Source organism: Corythoichthys intestinalis, chromosome 2 (genome assembly GCF_030265065.1).
Source record: "Corythoichthys intestinalis isolate RoL2023-P3 chromosome 2, ASM3026506v1, whole genome shotgun sequence".
Lineage (NCBI taxonomy): Eukaryota > Metazoa > Chordata > Actinopteri > Syngnathiformes > Syngnathidae > Corythoichthys > Corythoichthys intestinalis.
Window position 1 is genome coordinate 69,215,630 of NC_080396.1, and position 19,536 is coordinate 69,235,165.

Genomic DNA, 19,536 nt, shown 5'->3' on the forward strand with positions numbered 1-19,536 from the left:
TACTACAAGCTAGAATCGGTCTGTATATTAAAGCGGTGGTCTATTGTCATATAAGTTTGAGAAATGTAAATAAGGTGAAACATATGTAAATACAAACACACCTCATAGTTAATGTCCATGCCAGCATCTAGCAGCACCTCCACCACAGACAGATGTCCATTACGAGAAGCCAGGTGCAGCGGTGTGTGCTTCTTAGTATTGCAGCTGAGCAGGTTGGGGTGTGCACTTAGCAGAAGCTTGACTACCTCTAGCCGGCCATACAGTGCAGCCAGATCCAGGGGAGTCTCAAATTTGTTGTTCCTCATTGTAGGGTCTGTCAGCTCTTCCAGCAGCAACTGAACTACTTGTGAGTGCCCGTACTGGGCAGCACAGTGCAGTGGCGTTTCATTGTCATTGTTCTGTTGGACACCAGACAGATGTGTTTAAAAACAGTAACACTGACATGCACACAAATCATATAAAAAGACATTAAATGAGACACAACATGGCATAAGGTTGGACTAGATTTTAAAAAATGGAAAAAACCCAACCACCATTAAAATGCACAGTGTACAAGGCAGAGAAAGTAGGATGATGGCTCAGGGCACACAATCTAAAAGGTGCAGCAGATGGGATCGTCATGGCTAAAGGGTCAATGGCATAGAGACAGAGGCACCCGGGCAAATGAGACATTAGAACAATAATAGAAAACTTGGACATTTGACTGTCAGACCTGTTATTATTCCTGCTTGTGCAAAAATGACTTATTTGGTGTGCGCTTAATCCATGATTCCGCATGAATAAATCTGATTTGGCAGTAATTACGGTCAATTGGTTCCCCATGTAAACGACCGTAATGTTGGGACTATAAACCACTATTTTTTTCCTCCAACTTTGTAACTTATGGCTTATAGTCTAGTGCCGTTTATAGTTGGATTTTAACAGGCGGGTAAGCTGTTTGTCTTTTTTAAAAAGTATTGAGACCTATTACTATAACTATACATATACTGTATGATACTCTCGGATACGATATTGGATTTCAAAAGTATTGATACTCAGGTATTCATTTGTTTTTTGCGTGACCACAGCTCACCAGTAATTTGGTGTCATGGGGTAATTTGATTTTGAACTACTCTTGATAGTAATAGAGGATATTTTTATTTTCCTTGTTAACTCTATGGCTGACATTAATGAATAAATAAACGAATGACGAGACGTCTAAAGGTGATAACCTTTGATCATTATTTCTGCTTGTTTGTTTAATTCATTGGCTGCTATTGACAGTGCTATTTGAAGTGGGACAGTTGGCAGAAAATGGACAAATGTTCACCCGCCAGCTTCAAATTGATTGGACTTCTACAAATGATTAACTTAAGAGTTGTCCGCTACTATCTGGTGGCCGATATTATCGGCCGATAACAGCAATCAAAATAATTTCAGGAAATATAGGGATTGGTTTTTGCGTCAAAATATGTGTTATCTTAAAGTTTAGGGAACAAGCCTTTGTACATGAGCTGGTCACAGCTTAGTACAGCAGCTATTCTTAAAATGACCTCTCCAATCGAAGATGCTTGGGATTCGTTAGGTGAGTATTTGCATGCATGGAGCACTATAAAATGAACAATAAATGAAAAATAATGAATTAAAAACTCATCACATATACCTATTGTGTTACCACAAAGAAATTGTCACTAAGAAAAGTAATAAAACACAATAACACTTCAATTTATAATCTAATTTAAAATCTGTCCAAAAGCCCAGCAAAATGTAGAATGCAATTGTAACTCATTGGCAATATCTGGTCTTGATCGCCTGTCTGTAAGCGCTGTGTGAGCCATAGAGACATGGCAGTGCCTCACTGAGTCTATGCTCTTGCCAGGACTAGCTCAGAGAAAACACGATCCCAAAAAAATGATGTTTGCTCTATTTGAGTTGAATTATAAATATAGCGGTGGAATACTGGCACTTTTTCCATAATTCAGTTGATGTTATTTTCTTATTTTTCAGAGAATGTTTATTTGGAAAACTTTGAAATTGTTTCATTTATCATGATCAAAGCATCCAGTGGGGCATCACAATACAATTCGCCAATATATGCAGTCCACAACCGTATATATTGGTATCAGTTTGATTTTGTTATCGGATTTTTGGAGTGAGATGACATCAGGACATCAGTTATCGGTTAAAAAGTAATCATCGGACAACTCTAATAAACTCATTAAAAGAGTGTTAATTTTGTTTTTAAGACACACATTACAGGATGCCTATCATTATTAATGGCACTGAAAGATTTAGAACAATAACATTTACTTTAGCTGATTTTTTTTTTACTTATGTAGCATCGAAAATGGTATTGAGTATTATTTTTGGAGTTGAAAATTTTAGTACCATGAGAGCCATGTCCTCAGAGAGCTCTTTCCTTTACCCATCATGAGATGTGTCTGATGTGTTTGACCTCTTGGTGTCAAAACAACCTGTTTATTGGACCATCAATTTGCTCTAACCCAGCTAATGTTGGTTTGCAATTACTGGATGTTCAATTAGTAATTACGAACTGATTTTAGGTATGGTGCATTTCCTTTTCAGGGTGTATTCAAAACTTTTTCTGTGTTATTGCACATAATTGGTGCAGCAACCATTAATCGATTTACTCGAATAATTCGATTACAAAAAAGCTTTGAATCAAATTTTGCTGCTTCAAGGATTCGTTTAATTAGAGTAGAGTTGTAATGGTTTCTTTTGAAAAAGTTTGCATTTAGTTTTATTGATTTGGGTGGAGACACTGTCCTCTAGTGACAACCGTGAATATGACATAACTCATTTAACATGGCTGAATACAGCTGCTCCCTATTAAGACCAATATAAGGTAAGGTATCGTTTGAGCTAATATGTTTTTTATGCATTTGTAATTTAGTTTATAGGTATATTTAGCAGTTTTTCGTGGGAATATGTGTTAGAAAGTTAAGAGTATTGTAAAACAATCGTTTGCAATTTATAGGATTTAAGCTAGCGGACTTTGGCTATGCAAGTTAGGTTTGAGTCTAAACTCAGGTATTTTTAAATGAAAGTGCAATTCTGCATAGTCAGAAGAAACCCAGTAATTTTACTTTGTATTCGCATTTAATGCTCTTTTGACAGTGCAACGTTAGCAAGCTTTTGTTTTACATCTCCTAAAATTTATTCTGCCATGCTTTAAATGTTTCTAATCCGATTACTCGATTATTCCAACTAACAAACAAATCGATTAATAAAGTAATCGATAGCTGCAGCCCGACTACTTAATTCCTTATAAAATTATTATTTATAGACTCAAATTTTGTGATTTCTTTTCATGTGTGGATTATTTGAGTTAATACCATTATCTGGTAGAAGGTTGATTTGAATTCCAACTTTGGAATGGAAATGGAAATATATATAATGAGAAAACAAGTTCACATGTTCAAAACTCACTTTAGGGTGTGGCTTATAGTCAGGTGTGCCTTATAGTGCAAAAATTACAGTATATATAATTACTCACAGTGGAACAGCAAAATAAGCACTGATTTATTCAAGGTTACTTGCAGGCGTCATGACCAGCAGGGGGTGGACTTTTAGGGATGAGGTAACAATGGCAGTTTCAACAGAGAATTTCTGCATTTACAGTGTATATTCTATGTACTGTGATAAAGTCAAGTAGAGCAAATATTATATGCTGTATACATCATAGCCAGGTCACATAATCTAATGATCTCAATCCACAATAGTAAACAATTCCCTAAATATCACTGTGTAGGGAGTAGAAATATGGGTGTGGCAGATAAGGCCAGAGAGTATGTCAAGTCATTCGACAGATAAGCTCCAAACACAACCGCACATGCACGCTCACATGTACAGATAACACCACATGAGCAGGTTATGTGCTGTGTGGCCTCAGGAGACCATTTGACACACATTTCTTACACCTTCTACAGGATCAGCAGGTTGTTCATGGTTCCAGAGGTGAGGACAGATTTAAACAAACCAGACGATCACCTAAATAGTAATGAACCCAGTCATCAAAAAGGCACATATAAGCAAGGATGTCTTTCATCTGCTCTTATTTGTCCTTTCAGTGACAAAAGAAAATCACATGCAGATAAAAGTCACAACCGCTCACACGAGGAGCATGCCCACTTTCATCAGTGATGCACCGTCAAGCATTTGCTTATTAGTGAGATAAACTCAGAGCATGGAGATGACTTCAACATGCAAACATACACGCTGTGATTACATCGGTGTGATTCACTTCCTCAAATAGGTCTGCTGCCTCAGTGGTCAGTCTTCTCAATGAATGCACAAACAGTATCCATAGAAAAAAAAAAACAAGTGTTTCTAAAGCAATTTAGTTTAATTCAGCATTTAACTCAAATAATTGTGTAAGATCAATAAATTGCTTTACATATAGATTTATATTATCTAAAATGTGATACAATGAAAACTGAAAAACAAACATGATGTAATCGCATGTACGTAGCTGAAAACATGCTAACTACCATGAAAATGCCACCTTGAAACAAAAGGCAAAAGGGTGAGACTATACTGTTCTGTAGTTGTTTTCAGTTTTATGACATGTCCTAATACTTTATTACAGTTCGGAATGTGGAAATGCTAATTAAACATTATCTGTGGAACAGATCAAATTAAGGCTGCAACAACTAATCGATTAAATCAAACAAAATCGATGAATAAATTAGTTGCCAACAAATTTGATAATAGATTTTCGCCGGCAGCTATGAGCAGTCCCATTTGGGTCCTTGTTTGTGTGTCATGTGAGGCTGAACACGCGCACCAGTGTTACGAAGTGTCAAGAATTAGATTGGGTTTAGGGTTGGGTTGTTAGATCCAGTGTGCCTCCGTCAGAGGTGAGTAAATGAAGCCAAATGTATTGTTTCTATTCTTTGTTGATGAGACGTTACTACTTAGCACAGAGCACAAAGCTAGTTAGCGATTATGCTAATCAGTGTCTTAAGTGTTAGTTTGTATTGTGTTTTGGAGAAGTATAAGCACTCTGTCACATTCGGCTCCCTGACAATAATCTCATTTCAGAGTGTGGGCTGTGTTTCCCTGGATGCAGGTGCTTCCAATGCTCATCAGCTGCATATTTAAACGCAGGCAACCCCAGCACGGCCACCATTCGACACTTGTACCTTCGAGGCCCATTTGTACTATTTACTAGCTTATTCGTTAGCTGTTTCTTGTTCTGCCATTCCTCTACCTTGTGCAGGTATTGATTGTGTTCTTTTGTTTTCTTATTAGCTTTCTGCCCACCGCTTAGTTCAGTGTTATTTGATCCCCATTGACCTCTTGTCGCGGACCCATTTTGTTATTCCACCCTATTTATTTTGTTTGTAATAAACCCTTGTACGCATCCCCTCGATTGTTGTCTGCTCTTGGATTCAGTCTTGTATTCCGAAGTCGCGGACCGTAACACACTCCAGTTATTGTTAGATTTTAAAGTTGTCTCATTTCTTTTTAGAAATAAAAAACACAAAAACCCATTCATATAACAGCTTTCAACAAAAACTCCCATTCAAACTGTAAATTGTCATACAAGAGTGTGTGCTTTGTAATTGGATTAGAATTGTATTCATGCCTCCTCATTTGATTTTGTTTAGTTTGTTTAAACAAAATAAATGACTCATTGACACAATTTCCAGTCATGTGAAAAATTTGAAAAAAAAACTGTGGAGGTTGCATGTTTTTCCCGTGCCCACATCCCCAAAAAACGTGCACGGTATGCTGATTGAACACTCCGAATTGTCCGTAGGCATGAATGTGTGCATGAATGGTTGTGTGTCTACATGTGCCCTTTGACTGGCTGGCAACCTGTTCAGGGTGTACTCCGCCTTCTGCCTGAAGTTAGTTATGATAAGTTTCAGCACCCCTGTGACCCTTGTGAGGATACGGGGTTCGGAAGATGAATGAATTATATGAATGTTATAGAGACTGATTAAAAGTACGATGTTAAAAGTAATACAATCGTGCTGGTGCATCTTAAGAAAAAAACACCCTCCTTCTGCTTTTCTTGCTCACCAGTGCAGCTGGCGTTTGGAACTTGAAGTTAACAATGATTCACAGATTTGTTCCTTTGATCTGGCAAGAGAAAGGCTCAGAAGCGCTACGATCAAAGGCACAAGTGTTTTAATTATCATTTAGTCAATCTTCGTTGTCGAGAGGCTGTTTTCGGCAGCGTGAGCGGATTTGAGTGGAATTGCTCAATGAAACATTTAATAAGGACAAGCATTTCTCTACATTATTTTTGTTTAAGCATGGGTTTTTTCCGGTTTCCTGCCACTTCCCCCCAAAAAATGTGCACCATATGCTGATTGAACACTCCAAATTGTCCGTAGGTGTGAGTGTGTGAGTGAATGGTCGTGTGTCTATATTGCTAGGTTCATATTGCAGGTCTTAATGTACGAATCCGATTTTTTCGTGTTTATCCGACTCTAGTTAGGCATTAACTTGACAGTCTGAACAGGACAAGTCTCATACAAGTGGACCATTTCAAATCCGATCTGGGTCACTTTCGTATGTGGTTTAAATCTGATTTGGGCCACATTTTTCCAGAACGTCGCGGTGGTCTAAACTGTCATGTTTCACAAATCGGAAGTCATGCAGCAATTACAGTGGGGCAAATAAGTACACAGACCTGTGGCCTATACTACGAAGCCGGTTTTCTGGCTTAGCAGGGTAACTTCGAGAGTAACTTTATCACGTGCGACGTAAGTTCGCGGCTATGCGAGACTACGAAAGGTGGATATGTTGGAACTGAGAAGTGTTGCCATGGCAACACACGCCACACGCCAAACCTGGTCGTGTCAGAGTTAGATCTTGCTTAACATCAGGATTCCAATTAACCACGCTCTATTTAAACAGCACTCCTCCGCGGACGTGTCCTCCTGACAATGACAGCGTACTTGGACGACCCATACGACATTGGCGCGCGGATTGTGAGGGGCTCTCTCCGGAGGGCACGGGTATTTCGGGACCGCCAGAATCCGCTGGCGTACCCGGAAGATGTTCATCATGAAAGATATAGATTTTCAGCTGAGGGAATTCTTTACCTGTGCCAACTGATCTAGGCAGACGTCACTAATGTAACCCGCCGAGTCAGGCCCTCACAACCGCGCAGATTGTGTGTGCCTGTCCGTGCGCTCTTTCGCCAGGGACAATATATGTATTCCATCGGTGATGCTGAATATCTGCGTAAGAACACTGTATGACGTGCGATTCGGAGTGGGATATGGAAACGCTTCAAATTGATGCATTTATAATAATCATAGAAATATGTAGACTATTTAAACATTGAGAAAACTTGCGTTTTTTTCTGCCAACTGGAGGAGATTAAATTAAATGTCAAATCCACTGATAGGACAGACGCACAAATATAAAAGATATAAATGTTTATTGAATATGCATCTTACAGTCTTGTTTAACTGTGAAAAATCGTTACAAAAGACGGGCTTTATTTACGCAACAACGCATGGCATCCCCGCATTTCCTTCTTCTCCTGAGTCCTCACAAATATAACATAATTTTTTTTTTTTGGGGGGGGGGGGGGGGGTGTCGGGCTCGGGCCTGCAAATCAAGTTTATTGATCGGACTCGGGTCGGGTCGGGCTGGATTTTTTAGGCCCAAACTAAAAAAAAGAACATACGTATTCGTACAGTCAAGGGGACTAAACATACAATCATCCTGTTTCGTGTGGTGATGCGTGACAATTATTTCTTACTGTTAATGTACCAAATCTTATTTTATTGTCCTGACAGCAGGCTTTATTTCTTTTCATGGACATAAGTAAACTGGCATATTGACGCATTCACAAATCACACGATCTGTAAATTCGCTGTCAACAGACCCGTTGCGCTCTACTCGCCGAACCGGTGTTGGATTTCGCGGTGAGGGTGGATTTTAATTCCTCATAATTCCGCATGATCATCGCGCATTCCTCCTCCGTGAAGTAAGGTGCCCGTGCCATCGTCACAAGTAGTGTTTGACTCTGGTCACCGCCACCTTTTATGTGAACGCGCAGTAACTCTGACTGGGTTGACACAGGTTCGACTAATTAACCTCATAATCAGCGTCGTAGTACCGATTGACCACAAACTAGACAACCAGGTTTTGTCAACTCCGGTTACCCGATGGTAAACTGGATTACTTCTGGGGAGTTTGAACTCGGTTCGTAGTATAGGCCACTGTACTAATAGTAAACACACTACAAGTAAACATACCTGTATTCAGAGGCGTAGTGTCCCATTAGGCATACGCAGGCAATTGCCTAGGGCCCCCAGCCAGCAGGGGCCCCCAGAGGGCCAACAGATTTGGCACACAAAGATTTAGCACACTCAGCTTCACTGCACTGTCGTAGCTACAAGTATTGGGAGTGTTTCAATACCATGGAATCATTTGGCAGATTATCTTACAATTCTGTTATCACTCCCAATTAGCATACATGTTTAAGCAAGTCCAATCAGTTTTAACACTGTATGTATTTGCAAAGAGTGATTCACCAAGAACTTCATGAAAAGTCTTTGCTGTAATATTTTATGTTGGTTTTCACAGGCCACCTCATTATTCATGTGACTACTTAAAGAAATGGTGATTTTTCCAAGAAAGTCTATTAATGGGTCTATCGTATTCCTTGTTGAATACTCTATAAGAAAAATATAACATATATGCATCTAAAATAATACTAAACGATTTTATTAGAAATTATAATACTCCTTTTAGCTCCTTGGTTATGCTGTATGCCGCTGCGTACGTTCCCATAGCAACCAGTCCTGTTATTGTCCTACGTCACAAGCGCTGCATATTCTGAGAACGAGAATAGGTGTAAGCGTAAGGTGCGCATTTCGAGCAGAGGACGGCCACCCCACCTGTTAGAGGATTCATCTGTGCGTCCATGAACGAATGTAAGTATTTCCTCTTCATGCCATAAAGTTCTTATGATATGTTAGAGCCGTTATCAGCGCGACCGTTTCGTGTTTTTCCTGTTACATCAGCTGGTTGATCCCACTTGTTCTCGCTGCGTCGAGGAGAGTGTTCTTTACATTACATTCGCATTGCACATTTGCTTTAAGAGGGAAGGTGTTAGTTTAGCATCTTAAAATGATGTTGTACATCCATATGAGTGTAAAGTGCTTAGTTTTCGCCACTTTTATGGCCAAGATGACCGCACGCAGCGCGCACTGGAACCCCCCCCCCTCGTGTTCATTTTACTGCGCAAATATGTATGTGTGTCACGTGACTCAGAGTGAGAGTGGGCGGCGATCGGGCCTTTTTTTAATTGGCAAAATGAAGAGAAGTTATCCGTCTGGAAATGAAAAAAGAAAAAAAAAGCAGAAGGGGAGAAAAGGAAGCAAGACAGCGGTGAGTGTACTATGTTACTGTAGTTTTATGTCCTAATGTAGTCGAAGCACTGCAGACTAGTAGTCGTAGTAGTATTTTTATGTCCTGACTCCTAAACCAATTAACTGCCTTGACTTGCTGTAACTAGCTTGTTAGCGTTTGCTAACAGTATTGCAGCATGCTAGCGTTTCTTCATAAATAAAGTCCCCCTTACTTGCACATGCTCAAAGGGCCCCATGTTGCCTGGGGCCCCCGGGGACCCCTGCTACGCCTCTGCCTGTATCACAAGGACACGCATGGCAAGTACACATACAGTGGGGCAAATAAGTATTTAGTCAACCACTAACTGTGCAAGTTCTCCCACTTGAAAATATTAGAGAGGCCTGTAATTGTCAACATGGGTAAACCTCAACCATGAGAGACAGAATGTAGAGGAAAAAAACAGAAAATGACACTGTTTGATTTTTAAAGAATTTATTTGCAAATCATGGTGGAAAATAAGTATTTGGTCAATACCAAAAGTTCATCTCAATACTTTGTTATGTACCCTTTGTTAGCAATAACGGAGGCCAAACCTTTTCTGTAACTCTTCACAAGCTTTTAACACACTGTTGCTGGTATTTTGGCCAATTCTTCCATGAAGATAGAGCAGTGATGTTTTGGGGCTGTCGTTGGGCAACACAGACTTTCAACTCCCTCCACAGATTTTCTATGGGGTTGAGATCTGGTGACTGGCTAGGCCACTCCAGGACCTTGAAATGCTTCTTACGAAGCCACTCCTTTGTTGCCCTGGCTGTGCGTTTGGGATCATTGTCATGCTGAAAGACCCAGCCATGTCTCATCTTCAATGCCCTTGTTGATGGAAGGAGATTTTCACTCAAAATCTCTCGATACATGGCCCCATTCATTCTTTCCTTTACACAGATCAGTCGTCCTGGTCCCTTTGCAGAAAAACAGCCCCAAAGCATGATGTTTCCACCCCCATGCTTCACAGTGGGTATGGTGTTCTTCGGATGCAATTCAGTATTCTTTCTCCTCCAAACACGAGAACCTGTGTTTCTACCGAAAGGTTCTATTTTGGTTTCATCTGACCATAACACATTCTCCCAGTCCTCTTCTGGATCATCCAAATGCTCTCTAGCGAACCGCAGACGGGCCTGGACGTGTACTGGCTTCAGCAGGTGGACACTTCTGGCAGTGCAGGATTTGAGTCCCTGGCGGCGCATTGTGTTACTGATAGTAGCTTTTGTTACTGTGGTCCAAGCTCTCTGTAGGTCATTCACTAGGTCCCCACCGTTCTTGTTATCATTTTTACACCATGGGGTGAGATCTTGCATGGAACCCCAGATCGAGGGAGATTATCAGTGGTCTTGTATGTCCTCCATTTTCTAATAATTGCTCCCACAGTAGATTTTTTAACACCTAGCATTTTACCTATTGCAGATTCAGTCTTCCCAGCCTGGTGCAGGTCTACAATTTTGTCTCTGGTGTCCTTCGACTGCTCTTTGGTCTTGGCCATAGTGGAGTTTGGAGTGTGACTGATTGAGGTTGTAGACAGGTAGACCTCGTTAGAGGAAGTTAGACCTCTTTGACAACCAGAAATCTTGCTTGTTTGTAGGTGACCAAACACTTATTTTCCACTCTAATTTGGAAAGAAATTCTTTAAAAATCAAACAATGTGATTTTCTGTTTTTTTTTTTTCCACATTCTGCTTCTCATGGTTGAGGTTTACCCATGTTGACAATTACAGGCCTCTCTAATATTTTCAAGTAGGAGAACTTGCACAATTGGTGGTTGACTAAATACTTATTTGCCCACTGTACGTCATCAAAAAGGGTGCTCCGGTAGCGGTGAAGCTGTGTGTTAGCGCCTAGCTTTCTTTGAACACAGCTTTTGGGGAAGGGTCGGGCTTGACAACAGTAATAAAAAATAAAAATGGGTTGAGGATAAGCCTGAGAATGCTCGGTTTTCTCTCTTCTCTATATGAGCAATATTTCAAGATTGCTTAGACGACCGAGAGTCGGGGCGAACTGTCCATATGTGTGTGTGTCATGCACGGACAGTTTGTGCATGCTGTCAATCCATAAAAACTTTGAATATAAGACTAAATGGGAATTATTTATGTCTGTTATTTGTGTCCTCTTTTTAGAAATCAAAATATGATCTCCCTGGAATGACGGATGACAGCCAGCATGTCTAGTCATTTGTTTTGATGCTTCTGCGCATGCGGGTCTTCTTGCTCAGCGCGTGTCGGTCTACGAATTAGCGCGCATGCGTAATACTTGGAACTGACTCAATGGACAAAGGCAGTCTGAACGGGCACGCCAAAAAAACATGAAAAAAAAAATCGGATTTCTGCATTAAGACCTGCGGTATGAACTTAGCCTATGTGCCCTGCGACTGACTGCTTGGCAACCTGTTCAGGGCGACTTGACAACTTGGCAACTTTTGTTCAAATTTAAAAAATAAATAAATAAATTAATTAATTAATTAAAAATTAAAAAATGAAAAAAAAAAACTTTTTTTCCAGTATCAGATCAGTACTCTATATCGGCAGATTCTCAAAATCAGGTGACTCGGACTCTGTTGCAAAAATATGTGATCGGAACATCACTACTTCATTGTCATTATCTTTGAAGGAAATGCAGTGAAATGTTAATACGTAGCTATCATAGTTCCATAGTATAATATAGTATAGCTAAGCCACTGGTCTGCTTGGGCTCATGCAACAGTACCACTCATGCAAGCTTCATGTCTCTATATAGGTCACTTGTCTAATACAATATACGTTTAGATGAATTCCTCTGACCAGGCATGCATATCTGAGCACATCACATTTGAAATGTAGGGGGAAAAATCTACTCTACCATAGGTTACCTCGTTGAAATGGTTCTCTGACCTAATTTTCAAGAACGAAGAATGTATTTCATGTCCTTTCTATTCCAAAAGGACTTGTATGTATCAAAAACAGTTCAGAGGCGCGTCTGCTGCACTGTGAAAGGGAACATAATAAGGAACTCAGAGTCCTCTGCAGAGGGATCATAGTTTGTGGCAGTATTTCATTGAGATTCACCTCATCCAAATGCAGCAAGGCCTGTTTACTCTGGAATGTGTGACACTGTCCAAATAAAAAAAGCTATGATTATAGCCTTTGCTTACCAAATGAGCTTTACGGTTTTCCACAGCACTTTTTTTCCTCACCCAAAACCGCACTCATTGAATTTTACAGAACGGAGAGTATTGTCTGTTTGCGAGCAAACGTTTACACACACAGCTTCTTGGTACACGGGCAGCAACAGCTGCTCAAGCCCATGCCTCTTTCTCTGCCACCCGCCTCCACTGCTGCCGCCACTGGGGGCCATGGTGACGTAACCTTCCTGTGCCGCCAGCTAGCTCGTCACGTGACAGAGGTCGCTCGTCAAACCGCGTTATCGTCTCTGGGGCCGCAGGTTGTGGAAACCACACGTTTTTTCTTCTCTTCCATAGGGACTCGCTACGAGCAAAATATGGTAAAGATGCAACATGCATTATGGCCCAGTATTCTTTAACAGAGATGATAAATGAGCAGCGCAAATCTTAAATTCATCTTGTCTGACATGCATTAACATCTCGATCAGGACACGCTTTTTGCTCGACTGTACCTCAACAAAAAAAAAAAAAAAATTTGATACACAGTAAACATTTTCTGTCGAGGAAGTCTACTACATTGTTGCTATTTGCACTAGGGCTGCAGTTATCATTCATTTTAGTAGTCGATTAATCCATCAACTAGTTAGTTCAAAGAATCGAGTAATCAGATTTGGAACATTTGATGCGTTGCAGAATATATTTTAGGAGATGTAAAATAAAGCTGGAGAAGATTGCATTTTCAAAAGAGCATTAAATGCCAATACGAAATAAAATTTTCGAGTGGTTCTTCAAACGATGCAGATTTGCTCTTTCATTTAAAAATAAATAAAAATACCTGAGCTTAGCCTTAAACAGTATAAAAATAAATAACTAAATGAGAATCTCAGTAAAACAAAAAACAATTGGCTAATTTGCATAACAAAAGTCCACTAGCTTAAACGCTATGAAATGCTAATTTTTTTTAAATGCCTTGTGACAAAGCGTTCAAACACATTCCCACAAAAATTGCCTAAACATACAGGTATCTATAAACTAAATAACGAATGTATATAAAAACATTAGCTCAAACAAAATCTTACCTTACCTAAATTTTATGTTGGTCTAAACAGGGAGCAGCTGGATTCAGCCATGTTAAATGAGATATGTCATATTCACTGTTGCCACGAAAGGGCAGTGTATCCACCCAAATCAATAAAACTAAATGCAAACAATTTCAAAACAAACCACTTGAATTAAACGAATACTCAAAGCAGCAAAATTTGATTCACATCTTTGTACCAATTGAATTACTTGAGTTAATGGATTAATCATTGCAGCACTAATTTGCACATAACCTTAAAGATCTGCCTCTTGTTGATACAAATGCGTTAGTCTAGTCAGGAACTTGAGGGTTGCGAAGTATAAAACGTGTATATATTTTTCTATCTTTTGGCATTGCCATTATATTTCTTGTATCATCTTGTTACTTTTTAGCCCTTAATAAGTAAAAAATATATATTTATTAGGCCTGAATGACATTGGAAAAAATTAACATAGCGATATATATTGCCAAGGCTCTACACTTTTTACATTGGTTGCACTGGTGCGCCTCACTCTTTCTGAATGTGCACCGGGACAAAATGCAGGCGAACGCACATTTTTCATTGCATCCCCTTTACTTTGAATCACTCTCTATAACATTCATATACTGCCCGTCCCCAAGTTACGACGTACTCGACTAATGTGATTTCGACTTTACGATACCGGGGTCTCGTTCGCCTTTTTTAAATTTTCTTATTTTTATTTATTTTTTTTTTAATCGCGTAACTGTGTAGAGTGAGTTTAATTACAGTGAGTCCCACCCAATCAGGTCGCTTTATGGTTTCTAAGTACTGTATTGGCCCGAATATAAGACGGTGTTTTTTGCATTGAAATAAGACTGAAAAAGTTGGGGTCCTCTTATATTCGCGATCGAGACATTATATCCATGCACGACGCTAAATGGCGCAGGATATCATTGAAGCGATGTTCTGTCATGACAGATCTCAGCTACTCTCAAGTTTAACCAGTTTGAATTATTTTATTGCAATGTTTTTCCTTATTCAGATTCGTTTCAAAACTACAGTTACAGTTAGACTTCACTTTGATGGTTAATGAAGTTATTGCAATTTTGTTGTTTTATCACAATAGTTTGGTTTATTTACATTTCAAAAACCAGAAGCCATTCATTTACGAATGTGATTGCACTTTAGTTTACATATTTAAATTTTCAGATATTAAGATTTGAATGAGGCAAAATAAGATGCTTTTTTTTCTCTCAAATATATTATTAGAATCATGTTTCAGATGTACTGTAATTGTTTTCTGTATAAAAATTAATTTGGTGTTCAAAAAGTCTTTTTTCAAACTTGAGTCTTGAAAAAGAGGGGGTCCTCTTATAATCAGGGCCAATACGGTAAGTAATAGTCCGATGCAGCAAGCAACGTGTAGCATTAACAGCTCGACCTCGTCTACCGTAAGTTGCTGAAATCAATCTCTAAATAAGTCATATCGACCTACCTGTGGGTTTACTAGCAGGCCAAAGTGTTCTCCGGTGTGTCTCTGGTTGAAAAGTAAACTACAGTAAACATCAGTGAAACAACTCTTGTGTCACCAATTGTGAACAAGCCTGCATACTCAGTGTACCTTTTTCACCATATTTACCATGATGGTAATACAGTATCTTATTCATTTATTTACTTTCTATTATTAATATGAGGTATAGTGCATGTTTTTGGATACTTATTTTGTGATTTATAGGGTGTATGGGGTCCTTAAAGGGTTAATTATTATTTACGCAGAAATTCGGGTTACGTTACCAGCGAACCAGGAACGGAACACGTTCACAACCCGGGGACTACCTGTATGCGTATTTATTGAAAAACTGTGCTTGTCTGTGTGTATCCGTTTGGACTAGTTTAGGCCAAATTTCCCTCGCTAGCCAGCTGAGCGAGCAAGGGAAATTTAACCTAGATTCAGTGAGCTAGCTCAAATGACCATTCCTCCAAAACAAACCAAAAGCAAGAGAGCATCCAACAGACTGGCAAGCCTCCTGGTCCAAGATTACAGATAACAGTGTTCATTCCAGATGGGAAAGTTTTCAAATAACTAAGGTAGCCCTGAGGCTCTCCTTAAAGCTCCAGCCCAAACCAGTCTTATTTCCAACACTGTGTCATTCACCTCCACCTTATGGTCAATGACAATGTTTCCATTACAACTGCTTTTCTCATCCTCTCTTCAGCAACCTTGTGAGCACCCAGTGAAAGGTGGGGCAAATCCAGCCATTTCCACGCTCCATACGGACGAGCGTGTCATGGAAATCTTCGTTTGATGTTGATGTAAGGAGATGGCGGCACTGAACACTACCCATCCTCCTTCTCATGGAACGACTCTCTGGGAACTAGGATTCCCCTCCCACTACTTTGTCACATGATCCCATCAGCTAAAGCCAGATAATCTTCATTTTTTATTTATTATAAGTATGAATCAATTATTCAGCCACAAAAGTGGGTAGTGTGCTCATCAAACTACCATGATGTGTTCACTGAGGAAGAACTGTGATTCATAATCCTAACTAAAAACATCACATTTGCTGGGGGGTGGGTAGGTAAACTACAGTATAAGGGTTCATGGCTGTATGGAGGAAAGTCATTCTTCCCCACCCAAACACTAAGAGGATTAGTTGACCATGTTCAAAAATAGTGTGCTGTTTTATGTACAGTCCTTGGTGAGCTTCCAGCGATGACTGCTCGAAATGCAATTATGGAGGGGCTGACATGTTTGCACTACTCCAAAGCAAGGGGTCAGCATCAAAAGCTGAATTCAAACATGAAGGTACGTTGTATCTGTCCCTCCTTAAATGATGATCCAGCAACCTAAGTAAGAGATACAGTGACTCTTCAGGCTAAGTGTGTTCATAAATTGACATCATAAAATGGTTCTGAATCTTTAAGAGATGGCCTGCCACCCTTCTCTGCTGACATGTACATTACACTAAAGTACGTACTATAATAAATTTAAATGCAGCCATTTAAAGTGAGTACTTATAATCTTTTTGTAGCGTGGGTGGAAGAGCCATTACATCTCCAGTGCTGTTAGCAAAAGTGTTAGGGCTAAGGAAGAGTTTAATGCTGTGCACAAAACCTTGATATTTGAGTTTGTGACATTCTTTCATTAGTATCTTGCGATTGATCTGTTATAAAAAATAAAAATAAAAAAAAAAACTTATGAAATACTGGCTATGCAACAGAACACATTGGCTAAAAAAAGCTATTAAGCTAAGCTAAACTAGCCACCCTATTGATAAATTGGAGGAACAAAACATGACTTAATTTCCATTACTTAAATGAAAAATAAGCCATCATTTGAAATTTAAAGTGCAGAAAGTGCTCAATCATAACTACTGGTTTGTTCAGGAACTTGAAAAAAAATAGGCATTATAGTTGTTCATAGGGGAAAAAAATGTCTAATCAAACAGGGAGGATGACATAAATCTGATAATATTTCCTGTTTGGATGTGAAAGTTCCAAGGGTTTGAACAGTTTAAAGTTGGATTATTGAAATAGTAGTGGATTATTTGAAAATGTATTTGTTGTACAAAGCATAGAAAATAAATATGAAAATTAATATATATACGGTGATTCTTCGTTTTTCACGGTTACCCACGAAAATCGAAAATCCGTGAGGTGGCCTTATTTACATTTGAAATATATATATATATATAGTATATTTTTTTGAGTGTGTTCAATGTATTAAGATTTAACAGCATTGGAAAGAGATACATATAAAATGTTTAAAAAATAAATTTTAAAAAAAAAATATATATATATATATATATATTATTTATATTATATTATAAATATATGTATCTTGCAATAAATGGTCAATGTCATAAATATGATATATACGGTATATATAAGAAAACAATGAATTGTACATATACATGCATAAATTTTAGCATTTTTAAACAAAATACATATATTTCTTTTTAATTAAAAAAAAAAAAAATCCACGATGGACTGAGGGTGCGAAATTTGAAGCGCGATATAGCGAGGGATCACTAGATACACAGTATTATAAAAATTGACAAGTCGACATCTGTCATCTTCGAATGTAACATAGTAATGACCTAAGACACCATATTTGCAGCTCTGGATTGTTAAAACAGAAATTTTGGCACTTAAAGAGTTAATTCAGCCAACATCATACTTCATATGAATACTGAACGTGAATAAATTACTATTGCCAACTAGTGACCATGCTAACAATAATAAAAAATGTTTATTGCCGTTACCATTACCACCACCATAAATTACCATTTAAACGTAATTTGCCCCAGAAAAAGTATGTTAAATACTTTTTTTTTTTTTTTTTTCAAACGGTAAAGTCCATCTCTCCTACCAAAAAGTTATATTAAAGCAGTCATATATGAAAAAGCCTCAATCAAAAGGCTGGCAGTGTCTTTCCCATGCAAGTATTGTCATCATAATGCACAAGCAACATAGGTAAACACAGGCAAAAAAAAATCCAGTGATAGAGCTACAAAGTAAATGGAAGCATCCCTGTTGTTTTGGAGCATAATGGTCCTGCTAGAAGCAGCAACAAACCCACAGCAAGTCGACAGCAGCAAAGCAGAGAAGCACTCACAAAGGAAATATTGTAGCAGCGCATTGTACACACCTTGGCATTAATATAAGGGTCAAAGGGCCCACAGCGTTTGAACTCTTTATGGTCTACAGAGCTCTGGGAGGGAGGAAGAAAAGATAAGCTGATGTTTTGGTTCAGACAAGAAATTACGGTAAAACATGAATGATTATCACAAGTAAATATTAGAACAAGCCCGGCAGGGCTGTATTAATGACCAATCAGATGTCATGATTAGTTTAGAATGGATAGGAGTTAAGAATAAATGGCCCACAATGAAAAACCTTCTGCATTTTTCCTCTGAGATTTGACGAGTTCTTCATTACAAAGCTCATAGTGGGTCATTTCTGCATGTACACAGTGAGTGACTAAACAAATATTGTTGCCAATGTTAGCACAAACAAGCACTTCTCAAACAAATAGGGTGTCAAAGCATTTCCAAGTAGCAGAGTGTCAGCAACATTGTCAAAGTGTGAGTCAATGGTGGGAGATGGCGCACAAGTTCCATCCTAGAAACATTCACTTAGTTCATCATACATGCAATGCTGAGGTAACAAATGACATACTATTTTACAAAAATGATTGAATTTTGCCAAAAAAAATAAAGCTTTTAGTAGGGTGCAGTATATGGCCTAAGGATTCCAGTGTACAAAAATGATTGAATTTTGCCAAAAAAATAAAGCTTTTAGTAGGGTGCAATATATGGCCTAAGGATTCCAGTGGGTAGGTGATGATTTTTGATGTACTTCCAGTGGGTAGGTGATGATTTTTTTATGTACTTATTTAAAGGAGCAATATTTAAGAATGTTGGCCAAAATGATGCTGCAATCAGGATCAAAATATTGAAGCTTAGAACATCCCCCTTACTTCTCCTTTGGTCTGCCATATAAGTGACTCGCATCAGAGAATCAAGGTTATCATACTAATGTTGCAAATTGAAATTCTGGAGAAATTGCGTGGGTAGCTTTGCTGGGCTGGTCAGTATACACGCAAGTATCAGTGCTTGTAGTACTAGTACACGTGCATCTAGTACAAGTACCCGGAAATACACATGCATGTATGGTACACGTGTAAGTACACGTACTGCAAGAACACGTACACTTACTACAAGTACACATACCTGTACTACAAGTACACTTACTACAAGTGCACATACCTGTACTACAAGTACATGCACTACAAGTACACAGACCTGTACTAATAGTAAACACACTACAAGTAAACATACCTGTATTACAAGGACACGCATGACAAGTACACATACAGTGAGGCAAATAAGTATTTAGTCAACCACTAATTGTGCAAGTTCTCCCACTTGAAAATATTAGAGAGGCCTGTAATTGTCAACATGGGTAAACCTCAACCATGAGACAGATTGTGGAAAAAAAAAACAGAAAATCA

At 38.8% G+C, this 19,536-nt stretch overlaps 1 protein-coding gene across 9 annotated transcripts in view; it reads right to left on the reverse strand.

Annotated features, from left to right (window-relative positions):
- LOC130912014 (ankyrin repeat and SAM domain-containing protein 1A-like) overlaps window positions 1–19,536 on the reverse strand; it is a 153,170-nt gene that overhangs the window by 90,093 nt on the left and 43,541 nt on the right. For 7 of the 9 annotated variants that reach the window (XR_009062517.1, XM_057829732.1, XM_057829735.1 and 4 more), the window contains exons 4-5: window positions 18,172–18,234; window positions 102–398 (exon numbers count right to left, since the gene is read on the reverse strand). Coding sequence is in view for 8 of the 9 variants with exons in the window: in XM_057829732.1 (XP_057685715.1) it covers window positions 102–398; window positions 18,172–18,234 (360 nt within the window). In the remaining variant the exon portion in view is untranslated. The remainder of the gene's footprint in view (window positions 1–101; window positions 399–18,171; window positions 18,235–19,536) is intronic. The other 2 variants (XM_057829737.1, XM_057829736.1) reach the window with 1 other exon arrangement.